The 18,056-nt window shown below is 51.9% G+C and overlaps 1 protein-coding gene across 1 annotated transcript in view; it reads left to right on the top strand.

Moving 5' to 3' along the window:
• The window catches only part of LOC140897872 (uncharacterized), a 41,614-nt gene that overhangs the window by 11,094 nt on the left and 12,464 nt on the right, over nucleotides 1-18,056 (top strand). Inside the window, exon 6 of the mRNA XM_078848557.1 lies at nucleotides 10,105-11,188. Coding sequence (XP_078704683.1) covers nucleotides 10,105-11,188 — 1,084 coding nt within the window. The remainder of the gene's footprint in view (nucleotides 1-10,104; nucleotides 11,189-18,056) is intronic.

The following is an 18,056-nucleotide window of genomic DNA, read 5'->3' as shown; positions in this document are numbered from 1 at the left end:
AGATCGAGGGTCGTGATCGTTCCCCTCTATTTGACATTGGTGAGGCCTCATCTGGAGTACTGTGTCCAGTTTTGGGCCCCACACTACAAGAAGGAGAGGCTGAGGGAGAGGCTGAGGGAACTGGGATTTAGACTGCAGAAGAGAAGAAGAGGGGAGATTTGATAGCTGCTTTCAACTCCCTGAAAGGTGGTTCCAAAGAGGATGGATCTAGACTATTCTCAGTGGTAGCGGATGACAGGACAAGGAGTAATGGTCTCAAGTTGCAGTGGGGAAGGTTTTGGTTGGATATTAGGAAAAACTTTTTCACTAGGAGGGTGGTGAAACACTGGAATGCGTTACCTCGGGAGGTGGTAGAATCTCCTTCCTTAGAAGTTTTTAAGGTCAGGCTTGACAATGCCCTGGCTGGAATGATTTAATTGGGGATCGGTCCTGTTTCAGCAGGGGGTTGGACTAGATGACCTCCTGAGGTCCCTTCCAACCCTGATATTCTATGATTCTATGCTTCTATGATTCTAATGCTCCTATCCTTCCTGTGAAAAAGTCAAAACCGGGCCCAGATGGGCGCCCAGTTTATTGGTTCGTTCAAGATCTGCATGAGATAAATAGTTATGTTATAACCCCCCACCAAGTGGTCCCTGATCCGAGTACTATCCTGACACTGATTCCCCAGTCGGCCAGTGGTGTCCTATTGCAGTACCTAGGGGATCGCCCACGCCCCATAGCTTAGTATTCCCTACCTTAGGACCCGGTCATTCGGGGATCGGTCTCCTGTGTGTGGTCCATTGCCGCTGCAGCCCTTATGGTGGAACGGTCACGCCCTATTGTTCTGGGGCACCCTTTGCCTGTCTGGGTCCCCCACGAAGTTGAGGTTCTCTTAAAGCAGCATACAACGCAAGCGCTGTCTCCACAGTGGGCCCACAAATAGGAGCGGATTCTGCTGGATTCAACTATTGGGGTCTCGAGACTCCATCAGGACTTCTTGTTTTCTTGTTACTTGGACTTATATTTGTTGTCCTGTTTTGTGCGTGGTACACGGGAGGATGCAAATACTGATATGGGTGGCCTGTGAAATCCCCTCTCTATTCTCGAGTTCGGTACACGGATGGGAAAGCAACAACTTCCTGGATTTAACCCATGCTATAGCACAGGGGGTTAACCGAACACGGTGTTGGCTCTGTATTCATACCCCCACGTACATAGGTCAGGGAATCCCGTTGGTAAGGGAGCCTATCCCTCTCAACCGAACCCTCCTGGCCGGATTATGGACAGACACTCCATTTAACTGGAATGTTACAATCCAAACTTGGTCTATTGATATGGTGGCCCAGGGTAGTTATGTTTTATGTGTGTCATGACGTAAGAATTTCGAAAATACAGTTTTTGTGGATAACTTTGTAGGGTCCAGTGATAGCACCCGCATTAGCTCTGGTGCGGCAAGTCCCCCCAAGTATTCCAGGGCGCCGTGGCCGGTCCCTGAGGGATCAGGCTGGTTCTGGTTGTGCAACCGCACGGCTTATAAGGTCCTCCCGGCAGGTTGGTGTGGTACATGCACCTTAGTACCCGCTGTTACAGTACACCAGGCCCTAGCCCAGGGGGAAATTGGGAACCTGGTATGGAGGAACCGACGAAATGTCCCATCAAATCCTCTCTCTGAACGGCCTACAGGCTTTCACTCCTTTGTTCGTTGGTTTTTGCCCTGGGTGTGGGTGAGTGAATTGGAAAAGGCTACAGTTAATATTTCTGCAGCTTTAGAATTAATGGCAAATGCCACTGCAGACGCCTTGTCTACCCTTCAAATGGAGGTGACTCAGTTATCTCAGCCCACACTGCAGAACCCCTTAGCCTTAGACTATCTCCTTGCAAACCGGGGGTGGGGGGGTGGGGGGGTTGTGCTCTTGTTAACTCAAGCTGTTGTGTCTTTGTGAATCAACACAGCAGGGTAGAAGTCGATATCCACACCCTTATGCAGCAGGCCACCTCACTTCACCGTGTCACCCTTGACGACACCAGTACCGGATTCCACCACACGCTCCTCTCTCCACACCTCACCTCCAGGCTGCCAGACTTGGGGGCTTGGGGAAGGCGTATTTTGTACCTCCTTCTTATGGCTGGTTCTCTTTTTGTATTACTTTTGTATACCTACAATGCTGTAGTATGAGCTGCCGGCAAATTTTAATCTTGCATCGAGGTTATTCTGCCCTCATATAGTTTACTGACGTATATAACAAAAGGAAGGACTGTCAGGGGCAATCAACCGAGTTAGCATATGTGACTCCATTTTGGGTTTCCTGTCGGCCATTAACTAGAAGCGAGCACATCACATACCAAGGGAGGAGGATCCTTCAGGGTGGACAGCTGGACAGTGTCAAGATAAGGGAAACAAAGGAGACAGGAACCAGCCGACATGCCTGAAATAGCTGCTAATTCAGCGTTTTTGCAGCGGGAAGGTGGCTGCAGGGGACTGGTGATAGATAAGGAGAAGGCCTGTTTATTGGGTTAGGCCTCCCCCACCCCACCCCCCGCCCCGAGGCACACAGGCAGGATGTTTTGCCAACAGTATATAATCTTTGTGTAACCTGTAATCGGGGTCCCGCTCTGCTTAAGAGAACGGTACCACGCTCGAGCGTAATAAACCTACAAACGCTGAGACACTCTGCAGTCTGTCTTTATTTGGTTGCCTCAGCCTAGAAACGAGCTGTACGTGTCCTAACTGGAATAATTCGTAACAGTTGCTGTGAAATATGAAGGGAAGTTGTCGGGATTCCTGTCCCCATCCCCAGCTCAGAGCTCTGCTTGCCGACTCAGCCTGTGGCCGGCAGGCATGTGAGAAATGAGAAGACCCTCCCCTTCTCCCTGTGCTGCGGGGACAAGGAGCTCTCACCGTCTCCCAGCCCCTGGAGCCTCCTGGCCGCTCTGAGCAGGTGCCTGTGGGATTCTGCTACTCTGGCCTTCACTCTTTTCTTTCTTTGCCATGATTAGTGGGACTGTGGCAGGGGCAGCAGGTGCTGAGCGGGGGACTCTTGTTGTTTCAGATGCCGGTGACCTTGGAGGAGGTGGCTGTGTATTTCACCCAGGGGCAGGGGGCTCTGCTGGACCCCGCTCAGCATCTGATGTGTTCTGACCAGTGTTCCCTCAGTTTTTACGTCCAAGTGTGGAATGAATTTGGTTCTACGCACCAGTATGTGACACATCATCTCCATATTGGCGCACAGAACAAAATTCATGGGGTGGGGGTGGGGGTGGGGCCGAGGGATTTGGAGTGTGCGAACTGGCTCAGGACTGGGACAGGGATGAGGTGAAGGGGGTGAGGGCTCTGGATTCAGGTGTGGGCTCTGGGGTGGGGCTGCGGATCTGGAGGTTGATGTGTGAGAGGGGGTTCAGGGCTGGGACAGAGGGATGGGGTGCGGAGGGGTGAGTGCCCTGGCTAGGCATGTGGGGGTTGGGACTGGGGATGAGGGGTTTGGGGTTCAGACTGCAGTGGAGAGAGGACTCCCCCAGCCCTCTCTCACCACAGCAGTTTGGGGCCAGGTCAGAGGCAGCTCTCCCCAGCCACGGCGGCTCCTGTGGTCCTGGGCCGGGCTGAGGGAGGGGTTTCTCTCCCCAGCAGCTCCAGTGGACCTGGGCCAAACCTGGGGAGGGGCTCCTCTCCCTGCCTGCCTCCACTGCCCTCCATAGCCTGCAGTTCAGCTGCGTAGCCTGCCAGGAACACAGTTTCTGACCCCCGACCTCCCGTTAGCAGAGTGATTGCTAGTCCCTGAGTTCCCCCTTTGGGGCCAGGTTGTCTCATTCCCAGATAGTCAAGCATTTACTCTTTCTACATTTTATCCCTTATGGGCCAGAATTAACCAGATGCTAAAAAGGCGGGAGAAGGGACAGTAAAATGTGGAGTTTTCGCTTCTGTGCTATTTCAGGGCAACGGGGTGAGTGCGAGAGAGTCCCTCCTTCCCCTCTCACTGTCATGCTCCTCTCTCCACACAGCAGCCTCTGTCCCAGCCATGGAAAGTTTAACCTGCCTCCGTTCTATCCCTCCATCTCCCACGGTGTCACGTACCACCCTGTCCCTGGCTCTCCATGCTTAGGAGTCACAGCTTTGATGTCTATGATCTTAGTCAGACTCCGGAGGGCTGGAGAAGGAAGTGTCACAGACCTGGAATTGGCAGGGAAATCTCAATGAACTTCAAAGCACAGTTGGACTTTCAGATCTTATAGTCCCGTTTCCATCTATTGGTAAAATTACTTCCCAGCTTTTTCTAGGTTTGGTCCAGATCATTTGTAGATGGGAAGGTTGTTTTCTCTTTCGTTCTCTTTCTTTTATGATGATGCTAAAACTTTTGTAACTAATACAGCCGAATAATGAGGCGAGAAGTGAAGCCGGTTTAGCCACTTGAGAAGAAAATGGGTAAATTTCTTCCCCTGATTTTGAGTCTTAAAGGATTCTCTGAGATTTCCACCAACAGGAAGAAAGGGGTAAACAAAGAAACTTACAATTCATCTGTAGCACAGTGTGTAGCTCACTGATGCCACGGACTTCCCTGACCCCATGACCCAGCAAAGACTTTTCAAGTATAAAGGATCCAAGTACAAGAAGCGGGGAAAGGGGTTCTGACCCCATGTCTACTCAGGGCAGCAAGATCCCTTGAAAGACAACAGGAGCATCATTGAGCTGGGGAAGTGGTCCGAGCTGGAAGGCTTTCCAATGAGCATGGACTGCTGAAAGCTTTTGGGTGAGAGAAATCCTTTTGCTTGTAAGGGTACGTCAACACTCCAAACTTTAGTTGACCTGTATTTGGCTGACTTATAACCACTCCAGTAATGACTGAGGTAGATGATGTCCACACTGTCCTCCTTGGGTCGGTGGGGTGCGTCCTCACCAGGAGCACTTCCACTGACGGAGGAGGGGCAATGTGGGGAACTGAGAGCCCGCTCTGCCAACCAATGAATTCTTTCCTGCTGGTCAGAACTGAGTCTAACCCACCTGTCCCCTGGTTCCTTCCTCCACCATCGGAAAGCAGAACTTGTCCCTGACGCGTTCCCAGCACTTCTGGCACAGTGGGTACTGTTAGAGTAAAGTCGAGTTACTGCAGGTGGGGAGGCACTGGGTCATCACTCGCATCAGAGCCGACTCAGCCGGGGCTGCCTCCTACCTGCACTGGGCAGCTGCAGCTCCCAGCCCCGGCTCCACAGACAAGCCCTTCCTGACCTAGGCAGGGAAGGGGGAAAGAGAAGTGGAGGGCGGGTAGACCCTTGGAGGAAGAGATGGAGTTGGAGCAGGGCCTTGGAGGGAAGAGGTGGGGCAGGGATGGGACCTTGGGGGGAAGAGGCGGGGCAGGGGAGGTTGCAGCACTCCGACTTGAGTGTCCATTTTTAAAATATTCCCAAATTGGCAACCCGAGTCGCTAGCTGAGAGGTTGTGAAAATTTTTAGCAAACATAGAAATACCCTTTTTCACAGCAGCGGATTTACTAACTACCAATAAAGAAACTATGATTTTCATGTTTATAGGAGTAAGGGGATTGTTGGCCCCTTACTGAACCTTAATGGGTTGGCCATTAGTTAGGCCTTCTCCGAACACCAAAAGAAAGGGGAAGGGCCAATGAGAAATGAAGACCCTGAGACTGACAAGGGTTGGGGCGGGAGCGGAGGGGAGGCAATGCTGTAGGTCAGCCTGATTGACAGGGCAGGCAGGCCAATGAGCGAGTCAGCATCCGGGGTTCTCTCCTTTGTGTCAGCTGGGGCTGGCTGGGGGAGAGCAGAGCAGGGGGGGCTAAGGAGAGAGGAGGGCTGGGCTGGGCTGGAGGCAGAGGGAAACTGGAGCAGCCGGGAGCAGTGAGCGAAGGGGACCCTGGGCAAAGGGCCCAGGGCAAGGAGAGGCCCTCAGCCAAGAGGCCTTGCAGGCCAGACTGGGTGGGAGATCATAACCCTGACAGGAAGAGGCTGACGCTAGGAAGAAGGGTCCTACTACCTAGAGCCTGAGGGCGTGTGGCCAACACCAGAGTAAGTGTCCAACCCTGGGCATGCCTGCAGCACAGTCAGGGTCTGGGCAGGAGGCCTGGGACGTGGGAGGGACAGACTGTGAAGTGCCCTGGCATTCCAGAGAGGGTTGTTTGGGGTTCCCCCCGCACAGAGCGGGGTGACATGTTTTCCTTTCATCTTTCCCACTTTTCTCTTTATTTTTATATTACTTGCTGTTTAATAAATTGTATTTGTGCTTAACTCTGTGCAATGATGAAGGAAGCATCCAGAGTGGAGAGAACACCCCACAATGGGGACAGCTGTCCTGAGTGATCACAAGACTGGGGGTCCAGCGCCTCAGGAGCCCTGGGCCCAGCCTTGGGGTTAGGGGTCCAGAGTGGAAGCGGGCGGGCGGGCGGGGGGGGGGGGGGACGGGTCCTCGAGGTTATGCAGGCGTCTGGGTAAAGGACTCAGATCCTTTTGCTAGCCAGTATTCCCCCCTCTTGCCTCTGTGCATATTGATTGGTTTCTAGTAAAGTTAATTGGGATTATAGGGGCAAGTGTGAGAGCGGGCACCAGCGAGAGCTGCTGGCTACACTCTGAGGCCACCAAATTTGGTGGTGAGAACCCCTGGGCAAGATGCTCATGATGGTCCCTTGTGCCTTGGAGCCTGTGAGGGTAACAGGAGCCGGGCACAGGGATGCTGATCCTTCGGTGAGTTGATCGCTAGGACCCAGGAGCGGCTGGGGGGCGGCTCTGGAGGGAGCGATCGCGGGGCTCAGGCCCGGCCCAGGAAGTGACTCGCAGCCGCTGCGGGGACTCTGGCTCCCGGCGAGATCCCCGAGCCCCGGCGGCTGGTGCTGGGAGCCCGGATCCCGGAGCCCGGGCTGCAGCCGGGAGAGGGGAACCTCCAGCCGGGCCCTGCCCGCTGCTCCCCGGGAGCCTCTCCCAGGGCAGAGCCCCCAGCCCGGCCAGGGCCCCTTCCCGGCCCGGCCCCTGCCCCGGGGGGCCCCGCTCGGGGGGAAGGTAAGAGAGACCCTCCCATCCCCCCTTGCAGCGGGCCCCCCCCCCGGTCATATCTGGGCTGCTGGGGGAGGAGGATAAAGAGGGGCCGGAGGCGGGTGCAGGGGATGCCGGGGGCAGGCTGGGATGGGGGCAGGGGTGCACGGAAGGGAAGATGGGGCAATGGAGGAGGATCGGGAGACTGTGGGGCTGAGGGGAGCGAGGTCGGGAATGGGGGAAGACGTGAGTGGGGGGCACAGCGAGGGAAAGGGGGGATGTGGGGAGGCGGGCGGAGAGAAGCTCTTCTCAGCTTTGGGAGTGATCAGGGGACTAACCCCTCAGGGTGCAGAAGCTACACGGAAAAAAACCCAACCCCCCTTAACCCCCCCCCCCCACGACACACACACCCCGCTCTGAGTGTATTATTGTCAGACACCCCTGTGGTGGTGGGGTCTGTGTGCCCTGAGTGTTGGGGGCTGCCCAGGGCCCTGGTCTGATTTCTCTGTAGGGTTCAGATCTCAGCCACACCAGAGTCAGACCGGAGTCACTGCTGTCTCAGGCAGGGGGGTGCGCGGATGGGCCAATTGGGTTAAGCCTCTTCCTGCCTGTCCCTGGGGGCTGCCGGGGGAGTCCAGGGCAGCTCAATCTTCAGGTGATGCCACCAGAGGTCTGCAGGTATTGTTAAGGCAGAGGGGTTTACACTGCAATGGGGGGAAATCTCCCAAAGTGGCCCTTTTGGTTCCTCTCTTTTCTTTAGCATTTGGCTCAGAGATGCTGTTACTGGGAGGATCTGAAGAGTCTGGGGGGAATCGGGGGGAGACAAGGACAGAAGCCCCTTTTGTAACCTCCCTCTCGCCCCGACAGGCTGAGGAATCAGGACCACGTTTCACCAAAGATCGGCCAGTCTTCCAGGAGACAGAGAAGGGAAATGGCTGTGTTGGAGCCAGCTCAGGTAGGGGATTTTCAGGGAGCTGCTGGGCGGGGAAGGGAGGAGAGAGGGTTTGATAAACCTACTGATTTACTAAGTAGGCCCATTGTGGCAAGGAAAGGGGAAGGGGACATTCCCCCATTTCTCAGGCAGGATATAACCACCTCGGCAGGGCTGGGAACATTTTCCAGGCTCCCAGCGCTGGATCCTGAACCCACTTGCCTGGGGCTGCTGTGAAATACGAAGGGAAGCTGTCAGGATTCCTGTCCCTGTCCCCAGCTCAGAGGCGTGTGGGAAATGAGAAGATCCTGGCGTGCTCCGTGTGCTGGGGCAGACAGGGAGCTCTCACCCGCTCCGCCTCCTGAAGCCTCCTGGCTGCTCTGAGCAGGGTGTGGGTGGGATTCTGCTACTCTGGCCCTCCCACAGCTTCATGTTTTTTTTTCCTTTCCCATGAGTAGTTGGATTGTGGCTGGGGCAGCAGGTGCTGAGTGGGGGACTCTTGGTGTTTCAGATGCCGGTGACCTTCGAGGAGGTGGCTATTTATTTCACCCAGGGGCAGGGGGATCTGCTGGACCCCACTCAGAGAGCCCTCTACAAGGACATCATGCAGGAGAACTACGAGATGGTGACCTCGCTGGGTAAGGGATTCCCGTCCCCTCAGTTATTAGAAGCTGTGGGGTCTACGTGTCTTAATGTGGTGAGGTTTTTCCCTGGTCAGTTAGAGCAGAGGCGAATGGGTTCCATAATGCACAGCTGCCATGTGAGAAATACATGCATTTCGGTGCCCTCTCCACTGGGACACGGGAGTCAAAACTCAATGGACAAGCTAAACCATCCCCACCCCTCCAGCTTTCAAAGGGGCATAAATCCGCATTGTTTTTTCTTGTCTCTATTGTTTCTTGGCTGCACATACAATCTCTGTTCATCTCCCATATTCCCTGGGAATAGCTCCAGGCATGGGGAGAACTCTGGGCTCTGCAGGTTTAGAAAGAGGCAGGCTGAAGTCGAGACCTGTGTGTGAGTCAGCAAGGCCCCCAGAGCGCACAGATCCTGGGAACGCCTAGTGAGGGTGTAGTAATAATTCAACTCACCTCCCCAGACAATGTCCTCTGCATAAGGGGGCTCAGTGACCCTGTTCCCATCCTCTTGGATTCCACCTTCCTCCAGCAGAGCACAGGGACAGGTTCCACTCACGGAACGTCCTTTGTGACAAATCCTCCACCGATGGTCCATGCACCCTGATCTGGACTCATTTCACCTTCTGCACAGGATTTCCCATTCCCAAACCTGAGCTTATCGCCCGGCTGGAACGAGGGGAAGAGCTGTGGGTGTCCGACCTCCAGGATTTCAAGGACAGAGGGCTTCGGAGATGCACCAGCAAAGGTGAGGACTGACAGAGAAACCATCTAGGGAACAAAGGAAAAAGTTGAGAATCCCAAAATATGATATGAGTAACGCCCTCAGTTCTTCTTCATCTCACCGAGAGCAGGGCTATGGTCAGCAGATTTTGCTCACGCCATTCCACCCTTCCCGTCTCTCCTTCCTTGTAAGCGTTTGGGTGGGATGTGGAGGCAGAATCCAATTGCTCAGTCTTTGTGTTGGCTTTTCCCTCAGTGCTATTCCTCTTTCTCCCCAGCACAATGACTCCTCTCTGGATTGTGTCTCTCCCAGCAGGTGCTGAGCGAGGGAGTGAGAAGAAGGAGGGGAATCATCATGAGGCAGTTCCTGGGGAAGTGGAACCACAGGGGACCCTTTTGGGAAGAGCTGAAGGGAATTTTTCCCCTTGCTGGAATCAGGGAGAAGCCTGGAGAAATTGGCACAGGTCAGAGAGGCTTCTGATAAACCAACCCAGGAAGAAAGTGGATGAATCTCTTAACGGTGGGGGTGGAGACAAGAATCCCAGAGAGCAGCAGACAAATCCCAAGGAAGAGACACCCTGGCACTGCCTTGAGTGTGGGAAAGGATTCATTGTGAGATCACAACTTGTTACACATCAGACAGTCCATACGGGAGAGAAACCATTTCAATGCTTGGACAGTGGGGAAAGCTTCAATAAGCGCACAGATCTCAATGACCATGGGAGAAGCCACACTGTAGACAAGCCCATTCAATGCATTGAATGCGGGAAATGTTTCAGTTCAAAGTCAGCACTAAATTCACATGAGAAAAGCCACACAGAAGAGAGACCCCACAAGTGCTTGGACTGTGGGAAAAGTTTCAAGCAGAAATCAGACCTTGTTCATCATCAGGCAATCCACACAGGAGAGAGACCCCACAAGTGCTTGCACTGTGGAAAAAGTTTCAAGTGGAAATCAGACCTTGTTCATCATCAGGCAATCCACACAGGACAGAGACCCCACAAGTGCTTGGATTGTGGGAAAAGTTTCACAGCGAGGTCAAACCTTCTTAAACATAAAACAATTCACAAAGGAGAAAGATCCCATAAGTGCTTGGACTGTGGGAAAAGTTTCATGCAGAAATCTTACCTTCTTAAACATAAAAGAATTCACAAAGGAGAAAAACCCCACAAGTGCTTGGACTGTGGGAAAAGTTTCACATGGCGGTCAGAGCTTGTTAATCATCAGGCAATCCACACAGGAGAGAGACCCCACAAGTGCTTTGACTGTGGGAAAAGTTTCAAGCAGAGGTCAGTACTTGTAAAACATCGGGCAGTCCACACAGGAGAGAGACCCCACAAGTGCTTTGATTGTGGGAAACGTTTCAAGCAGAGGTCAGACCTTGTTAAACATCAGGCAATCCACACAGGAGAAAGACCCCACAAGTGCTTGGACTGTGGGAAAAGTTTCAGATGGAGGTCAGACCTTGTTAAACATCAGGCAATCCACACAGGAGAAAGACCCCACAAGTGCTTGGACTGTGGGAAAAGTTTCACTTGGAAATCAGCCCTTGGTAATCATCAGAAAATCCATACAGGAGAGAGACCCCATAAATGCTTGGACTGTGGGAAAAGTTTCACAGAGAGGTCAACCCTTGTTAAACATCAGGCAATCCACACAGGAGAAAGATCCCATAAGTGCTTGGACTGTGGGAAAAGTTTCAAGCGGAAGTCACACTTTGTTAATCATCAGGCAATGCACACAAGAGGAAGACCCCATAAGTGCTTGGACTGTGGGAAAAGTTTCACATGGCGGTCACACCTTGTTAATCATCAGGCAATCCACACAGGAGAAAGACCCCACAAGTGCTTGGACTGTGGGAAAAGTTTCACTTGGAAATCAGCCCTTGGTTATCATCAGAAAATCCATACAGGAGAGAGACCCCACAAGTGCTTGGAGTGTGGGAAAAGTTTCATACGGACATCAGACCTCGTTAAACATGGAGGAATCCACAGAAGATGTAAACTTCTGTGACACATGGCAAGAAAAGGTTAAGCAACTTGTATGTAATTGACTCAGATTCAACTTTTAGACAGAGATTTTAAAAGTGTTTCCACCTTCATTAAGCTAGAGTTTGAAATGTAAACATGTTAAAGACTTGGAAGAGGGGTAACTGTCGTGGTCTATATTTAGCTATATCTTTTTAGAGGTTAACAATTTATGCAAAGGGTTCCTGTATTTTGTTAATTCAGAGATTATACCCATCGCCCATGTCACCTGCCCAATTCCAGCTCCCTCTCCTTGAAATCACTGGGGTTAGGGGCTGAAGGATGGAGGGAATGTTTATAGCTGAAATCACCAAAATGTGTTTTGCAAGGTGGCCATATATGTGCTTGTGAGGGTGGGGCGTAAATGACCACACACACAAAGAAGGTGGGGCCAATGAAACACATTTGAGAACCACTGGTCTACACTCTTATGGTCACCACGATTACAAAAGGATAAGTCTTCTCCAAAGTATGTCTTGTGAAGTATCAGTCACCCTTACTTCTGTGCTGCTGCTGGAGGCCTTCAGAGCCGGGCGCATCGCCAGCAGCGACTCTGCCTTTAGAGCTGGGTGGCCATATATGTGCTTGTGAGGGCGGGGGCGGAAATGACGACACACACAAAGAAGGGGGGGGCCAATGAAACACTTTTGAGAACCACTGGTCTACACTCTTATGGTCACCACGATTACAGAAGGATAAATCTTCTCCAAAGTATGTCTTGTGAAGTATGCTAGGAAAAGTCATCGCCTGCTGAATATTATTGTCCTGTTAAAATGTGTCGATCAGCACTCTCCATGGAGCTCTGAGAGTTTGCTGTATGTTTGTTACATGCTGGAAAGCTGGAAAACGCCCACAGACTCACTCTTTAGAGACAATGGTACCTGCAGACCAGCTAGGTGCTAAGTGGCCATTAATTGCTTAGCTGGCCATTCACCAGCTGTGGAGCTGTGAACAAGAGAGTTACAATTCACCAGAAGGATGGCTGGACCCTCACTTTGGCCACAGACTGATTGTTGCCTGCCCCCTGGCTGGAGCTTGAACCTCAAAGAAGAGAATGGTATAAAAGCAGAAGGGAGAATTGCCTCCATTTTCACCTCTCCTCTCCCATCTTTACAGAAGTCAAGGATATGCCTTGAAAGGCCACCGGGGCCTTGGACTGGGGAGGACGCACCAAGGCAGGAAGGAAATCTGTCCTGGGTACTAAGAACTAACTAGTTTTGACCTTTCACATCTTTCTCCCTTGTGATCCCTGAAAACCTCCTTGTTCCAGTTAATAAACCGATTTTAGTGTTTTGTCTGGACCTGTGTGTTTTCCTTGAAGTGTTTGGGGGATTTGACTTGAGAGAACAAGGCTTTGGCCTAATCTGATCCCTTTGTGGCGGGGGGATGACCCACTAATTATTGAGTTTGTCCAGCACAGTGAACAGACTGAGCAGTTTAAGATGCAGATTCCCGGGGTGCAAGGCTGGGAGTAGAAAACTGGCTGATGTTGCTGTCTTGTTTAGTAACTTCATGAGTGTCTTGCTAGTCACACTCAGTACAGTGCAGCCAGGAGTGAGTTTGAATGCCAGTGGCTGTGTGTGAGCAGAGCGTGGAGGGGTTTGTTGTTTACACAGCGATGCAGCAGGGTGGATTTGATTTAAATCACTAGTCTGGAAGACTCGATTTAATCATGGTATTCTACAGAAAAGTACATTCTTGGTTTTTATAATCTTAATAGATCATAGAATCCTAGAATATCAGGGTTGGAAGGGACCTCAGGAGGTCATCTAGTCCAACCCCCTGCTCAAAGCAGAACCGATCCCCAATTAAATCGTCCCAGCCAGGGCTTTGTCAAGCCTGACCTTAAAAACTCCTAAGGAAGGAGATTCCACCACCTCCCTAGGTAACGCAGTCCAGTGTTTCACCACCCTCCTAGTGAAAAAGTTTTTCCTAATATCCAACCTAAACCTCCCCCACTGCAACTTGAGACCATTACTCCTTGTTCTGTCATCCACTCCCACCGAGAATAGTCTAGATCCATCCTCTTTGGAACCACCTTTCAGGTAGTTGAAAGCAGCTATCAAATCTCCCCTCATTCTTCTCTTCTGTAGACTAAATAATCCCAGATCCCTCAGCCTCTCCTCATAAGTCATGTGTTCCAGTCCCCTAATCATTTTTGTTGCCCTCCGCTGGATTCTCTGCAATATTTCCACATCCTTCTTGCAGTGTGGGGCCCAAAACTGGACACAGTACTCCAGATGAGGCCTCACCAATGTCGAATAGAGGGGAACGATCACGTCCCTCGATCTGCTGCCAATGCCCCTACTTATACATCCCAAAATGCCATTGGCCTTCTTGGCAACAAGGGCACACTGCTGACTCATATCCAGCTTCTCATCCACTGTCACCCCCAGATCCTTTTCCGCAGAACTGCTGCCTAGTCATTCGGTCCCTACTCTGTAGCAGTGCATTGGATTCTTCCATCCTAAGTGCAGGACCCTGCACTTATCCTTGTTGAACCTCATCAGATTTCTTTTGGCCCAATCCTCTAATTTGTCTAGGTCCCTCTGTGTCCTATCCCTTCCTGCCACCGTATTTACCACTCCTCCTAGTTTAGTATCATCCGCAAATTTGCTGAGAATGCAATCCACACCATCCTCCAGATCATTTATGAAGATATTGAACAAAACCGGCCCCAGGACCGATCCTTGGGGCACTCCACTTGATAACCGGCTGCCAACTAGACATGGAGCCATTGATCACTCCCCGTTGAGCCTGACAATCTAGCCAATTTTCTACCCACCTTATAGTGCATTCGTCCAGCCCATACTTCTTTAACTTGCAGACAAGAATACTCTGGGAGACCATGTCAAAAGCTTTACTAAAGCCAAGGAACACTACGTCCACTGCTTTCCCTTCATCCACAGAACCAGTTATCTCGTCATAGGAAAGTTGTAGGAAAGGTGCGTGGCAGCCTCCTGTTCATAATTATTAGGGGAAATTAAGCTAGTTAGCATATGTGACTCCATTTTGGGTTTCCTCTCGGCCATTAACTAGAAGCGAGCACACCACGTACCAAGGAAGGAAGGAAGGATCCTTCAGGGTGGACAGCTGGACAGTTTCAAGAGAAGGGAAACAAAGGAGACAGGAACCAGCCGACATGCCTGAAATAGCTGCTAATTTAGCGTTTTTGCAGGGGGAAGGTGGCTGCAGGGGATTGGTGATAGATAAGGAGAAGGCCTGTTTTTTGGGTTAGGCCCCCCGAGGCACACAGGCAGGATGTTTTGCCAACAGTATAGAATCTTTGTGTAACCTGCAATCGGGGTCCCGCTCTGCTTAACGGAGCGGTGCCACGCTCGAGCGTAAGAAACCTACAAACTCTGAGACACTCTGCAGTCTGTCTTTATTTGGTTGCCTCAGCCTAGAAACAAACTGTACATGTCCTAACTGGAATAATTCGTAACAGTTTGGGACTCTAGGCTTGCCCTCGTAAGCGAAGCCGCACTCCTTCCCTCAGACAACTCCAGCCGGCACCAGGTGAGTTCACCTTCAAGAACTCGGAGGAACGGGCGTGTGGGCCGTCGCTTAGGCGATAAGGTGGCACCTGAGGCGTTCTTTTGGTAGCCCTAGAATGGGCTCTGGGCAGAGTGTGAGCAGGGGAACCCCTTTGGCTGAGATTCTCGGGAATTGGAAAAATATTTCTGGCACCCCTGGGTTAGGTGAAAGGAGAGCTGTAATTTTGTATAAAGTCGAGTGGCCAGCGCTGACTATTCAGACGCCCTTTGGATGGCCACCCGACGGAACTTTTGCACAGGATGAATTAACCTGCCTTAGACAACAGCTGGAGGACAAGCATCCAGCTGAAATGGATTATTGGTATGTATGGGATAATTGGGCATACGCCTGAGATAAGGGGCGCCCCTCAACTTTGGGCTCTGGTACCAGATCTAAGGTTTGCATGCCGCTTGCAGGTTCCGCTCCGCCCTATGCTGCTTTCCCTCCTCCGTCTCTTCCCGCTACTCCTCCTCCTGTTGCCCCTCTATAGCCGCCTGTAACCCTACCCCCTGTTGCGCTTCAAGTGCCCGATACAACAACCCGTTGCGACGAGCAATGACCGTGTCACTATGGTCACGTCCACCGCCCTTTTGGGCCTGGGGACCTGGTCACCTGGCAGTCACAGATGCCGAGGTTCGCGATGATCCGGAAAGAGTCCTACAGACTATCCGTTCAGTCCTTACGGCATTTAACCCTAACTGGGCAGACGTCCAGGCTATTTTGCAAACCCTATTTACCCCTGACGAGAAGTATTCTATTCTAGACGCCAATCGGCGTTGGGCGGGGGACGCTGAGAATCGCACCCCTTGGCCCGAAGCCGATCCAGGTTGGGATCCTAATGACCTCAATGGCCGGGCCAGCCTCTCAGCTGCCCGGGAAGGGCTCCTGGAGAGCATCCGTAGGGCGGGTAGTAAGACGGCAAATTGGTCAAAAATTAGAGAGTGCCAGCAAGACCTAAACGAGCATCCGTCTGCATGTTTGGCCAGCTTGTTTAAGCAGGTTAGAATGTATGGGGGAGGGGTGGAGCCAGAAGCCGAGGTTAGCCGCATGATGATGGTCTCTTACTTTGTCGATCAAGCGGCGCCGGACATAAAGAAGTATTTAACTAAACATGTTCCCGATTGGCCAGGGAAAGCCCTAAGCGAAGTAGTTCGCCTGGTCACTTTTGTGTTTAATGGTAGGGACGAGGAGAAAGCTAAGGAAAAACGTAAGCAAAAGAAGGAGGAAGTAAGTATGTTGGCAGCCGCATTGCAGGTTCTCTTGGGGAATCAGCACTGGCAGGGACACGGGAATATAAGGGGGAGGGGACGCGGACGTGGGACAGGACGGGGAGGAGGCTGTGGTGGGACAAGGAACGGGAACTGTTATTATTGTAAGCAACCGGGGCACTGGAAGAAGGAATACCCCCTGCTTCCACGAGGGGCTCCTTGGCAGGATCAGCCGGTGACCGGTTCCTCCTTTCCCCCTAACGCTTCCCAGGACTTCGATAATCCCCAGTGACGAGAGGCAGAGATTTTGGGAGCCGTGGGAGAGTTGGAATGGAATCTTGGATTGCAGTCGCATATTTCCTTGTAAATTGTGGAACGGTTTGTACCCTTTTTGGTGGATACCGGAGCCACCCTTTCCACTTGAACTTTTGTTCCGGGCTCTCTTTCTAATACCAAGGTTTGGGTGCAGGATATTGAGGGCGACCCGTGCCCAGGTCCCCTATCCTGCCCCGTCCGTCTGGAGCTGGGTTCCTTAAAGTTGTCACAGAGATTTGTTGTTATGCCAGAAGGCCCCGCTAACCTTGGGTGAGACATGCTTAGCAAGCTGGGAGCCCACATATATTATGCCCACGAGGGGCTTCACATGTCCGTCCCGGACTCGGCGGTTGCTTCTCTTATGGCCTCACTAACCCCGATTCCCGATCTCCCCACAGAATTCTCCAGCGTCCCACCCAATTTGTGGAGCGTGAGTTCCACCGACGTGGGCCTCCTTCAATCAGCCACTCCAGTCAGTCTGCAGGTAAGGGATGGGCCGCCTCCCTCCGTAAAACAATATCCCTTGCCGAAGGAGACGGAGGAAGGTATTTCCCTTCTTATCTCTAGCTACTTAACCCAGGAGGTCTTGGTTCCATGCAGTTCTCCTTGCCCTGGGCAACACAGCATGGGGAGGAGGTGACCAGCCCTCAGTGGAGAAAGAAGTGGTTAGGGACTATTTAGAAAAGCTGGACGTGCACAAGTCCATGGGGCCGGATGCGTTGCATCCGAGAGCGCTAAAGCAGTTGGCGGCTGTGATTGCAGAGGCATTGGCCATTATCTTTGAAAACTCGTGGCAAACGGGGGAAGTCCCGGACGACTGGAAAAAGGCTAATGTAGTGCCAATCTTTAAAAAAGGGAAGAAGGAGGATCCTGGGAACTACAGGCCAGTCAGCCTCACCTCAGTCCCCAGAAAAATCATGGAGCAAGTCCTCAAGGAATCAATCCTGAAGCACTTAGACAAGAGAAAAGTGATCAGGAACAGTCAGCATGGATTCACCAAGGGAAGGTCATGCCTGACTAATCTAATCGCCTTCTATGATGAGATTACTGGTTCTGTGGATGAAGGGAAAGCAGTAGATGTATTGTTTCTTGACTTTAGCAAAGCTTTTGACACGGTCTCCCACAGTATTCTTGTCAGCAAGTTAAAGAAGTATGGGCTGGATGAATGCACTATAAGGTGGGTAGAAAGTTGGCTAGATTGTCGGGCTCAATGGGTAGTGATCAATGGCTCCATGTCTAGTTGGCAGCCAGTATCAAGAGGAGTGCCCCAAGGGTCAGTCCTGGGGCCGGTTTTGTTCAATATCTTCATAAATGATCTGGAGGATGGTGTGGAATTCACTCTCAGCAAATTTGCGGATGATACTAAACTAGGAGGAGTGGTAAATACGGTGGCAGGTAGAGATAGGATACAGAGGGACCTAGACAAATTGGAGGATTGGGCCAAAAGGAATCTGATGAGGTTCAACAAGGATAAGTGCAGGGTCCTGCACTTAGGATGGAAGAATCCAATGCACCGCTACAGACTAGGGACCGAATGACTAGGCAGCAGTTCTGCAGAAAAGGACCTAGGGGTGACAGTGGACGAGAAGCTGGATATGAGTCAGCAGTGTGCCCTTGTTGCCAAGAAGGTCAATGGCATTTTGGGATGTCTAAGTAGGGGCATAGCCAGCAGATCGAGGGTCGTGATCATTCCCCTCTATTTGACATTGGTGAGGCCTCATCTGGAGTA

This window comes from Lepidochelys kempii, chromosome 14 (genome assembly GCF_965140285.1).
Source record: "Lepidochelys kempii isolate rLepKem1 chromosome 14, rLepKem1.hap1, whole genome shotgun sequence".
NCBI classification, from domain to species: Eukaryota; Metazoa; Chordata; order Testudines; family Cheloniidae; genus Lepidochelys; species Lepidochelys kempii.
The sequence above is the reverse complement of the archived record's forward strand: the minus strand, read 5'-3'. Positions and strand labels throughout refer to the sequence as shown.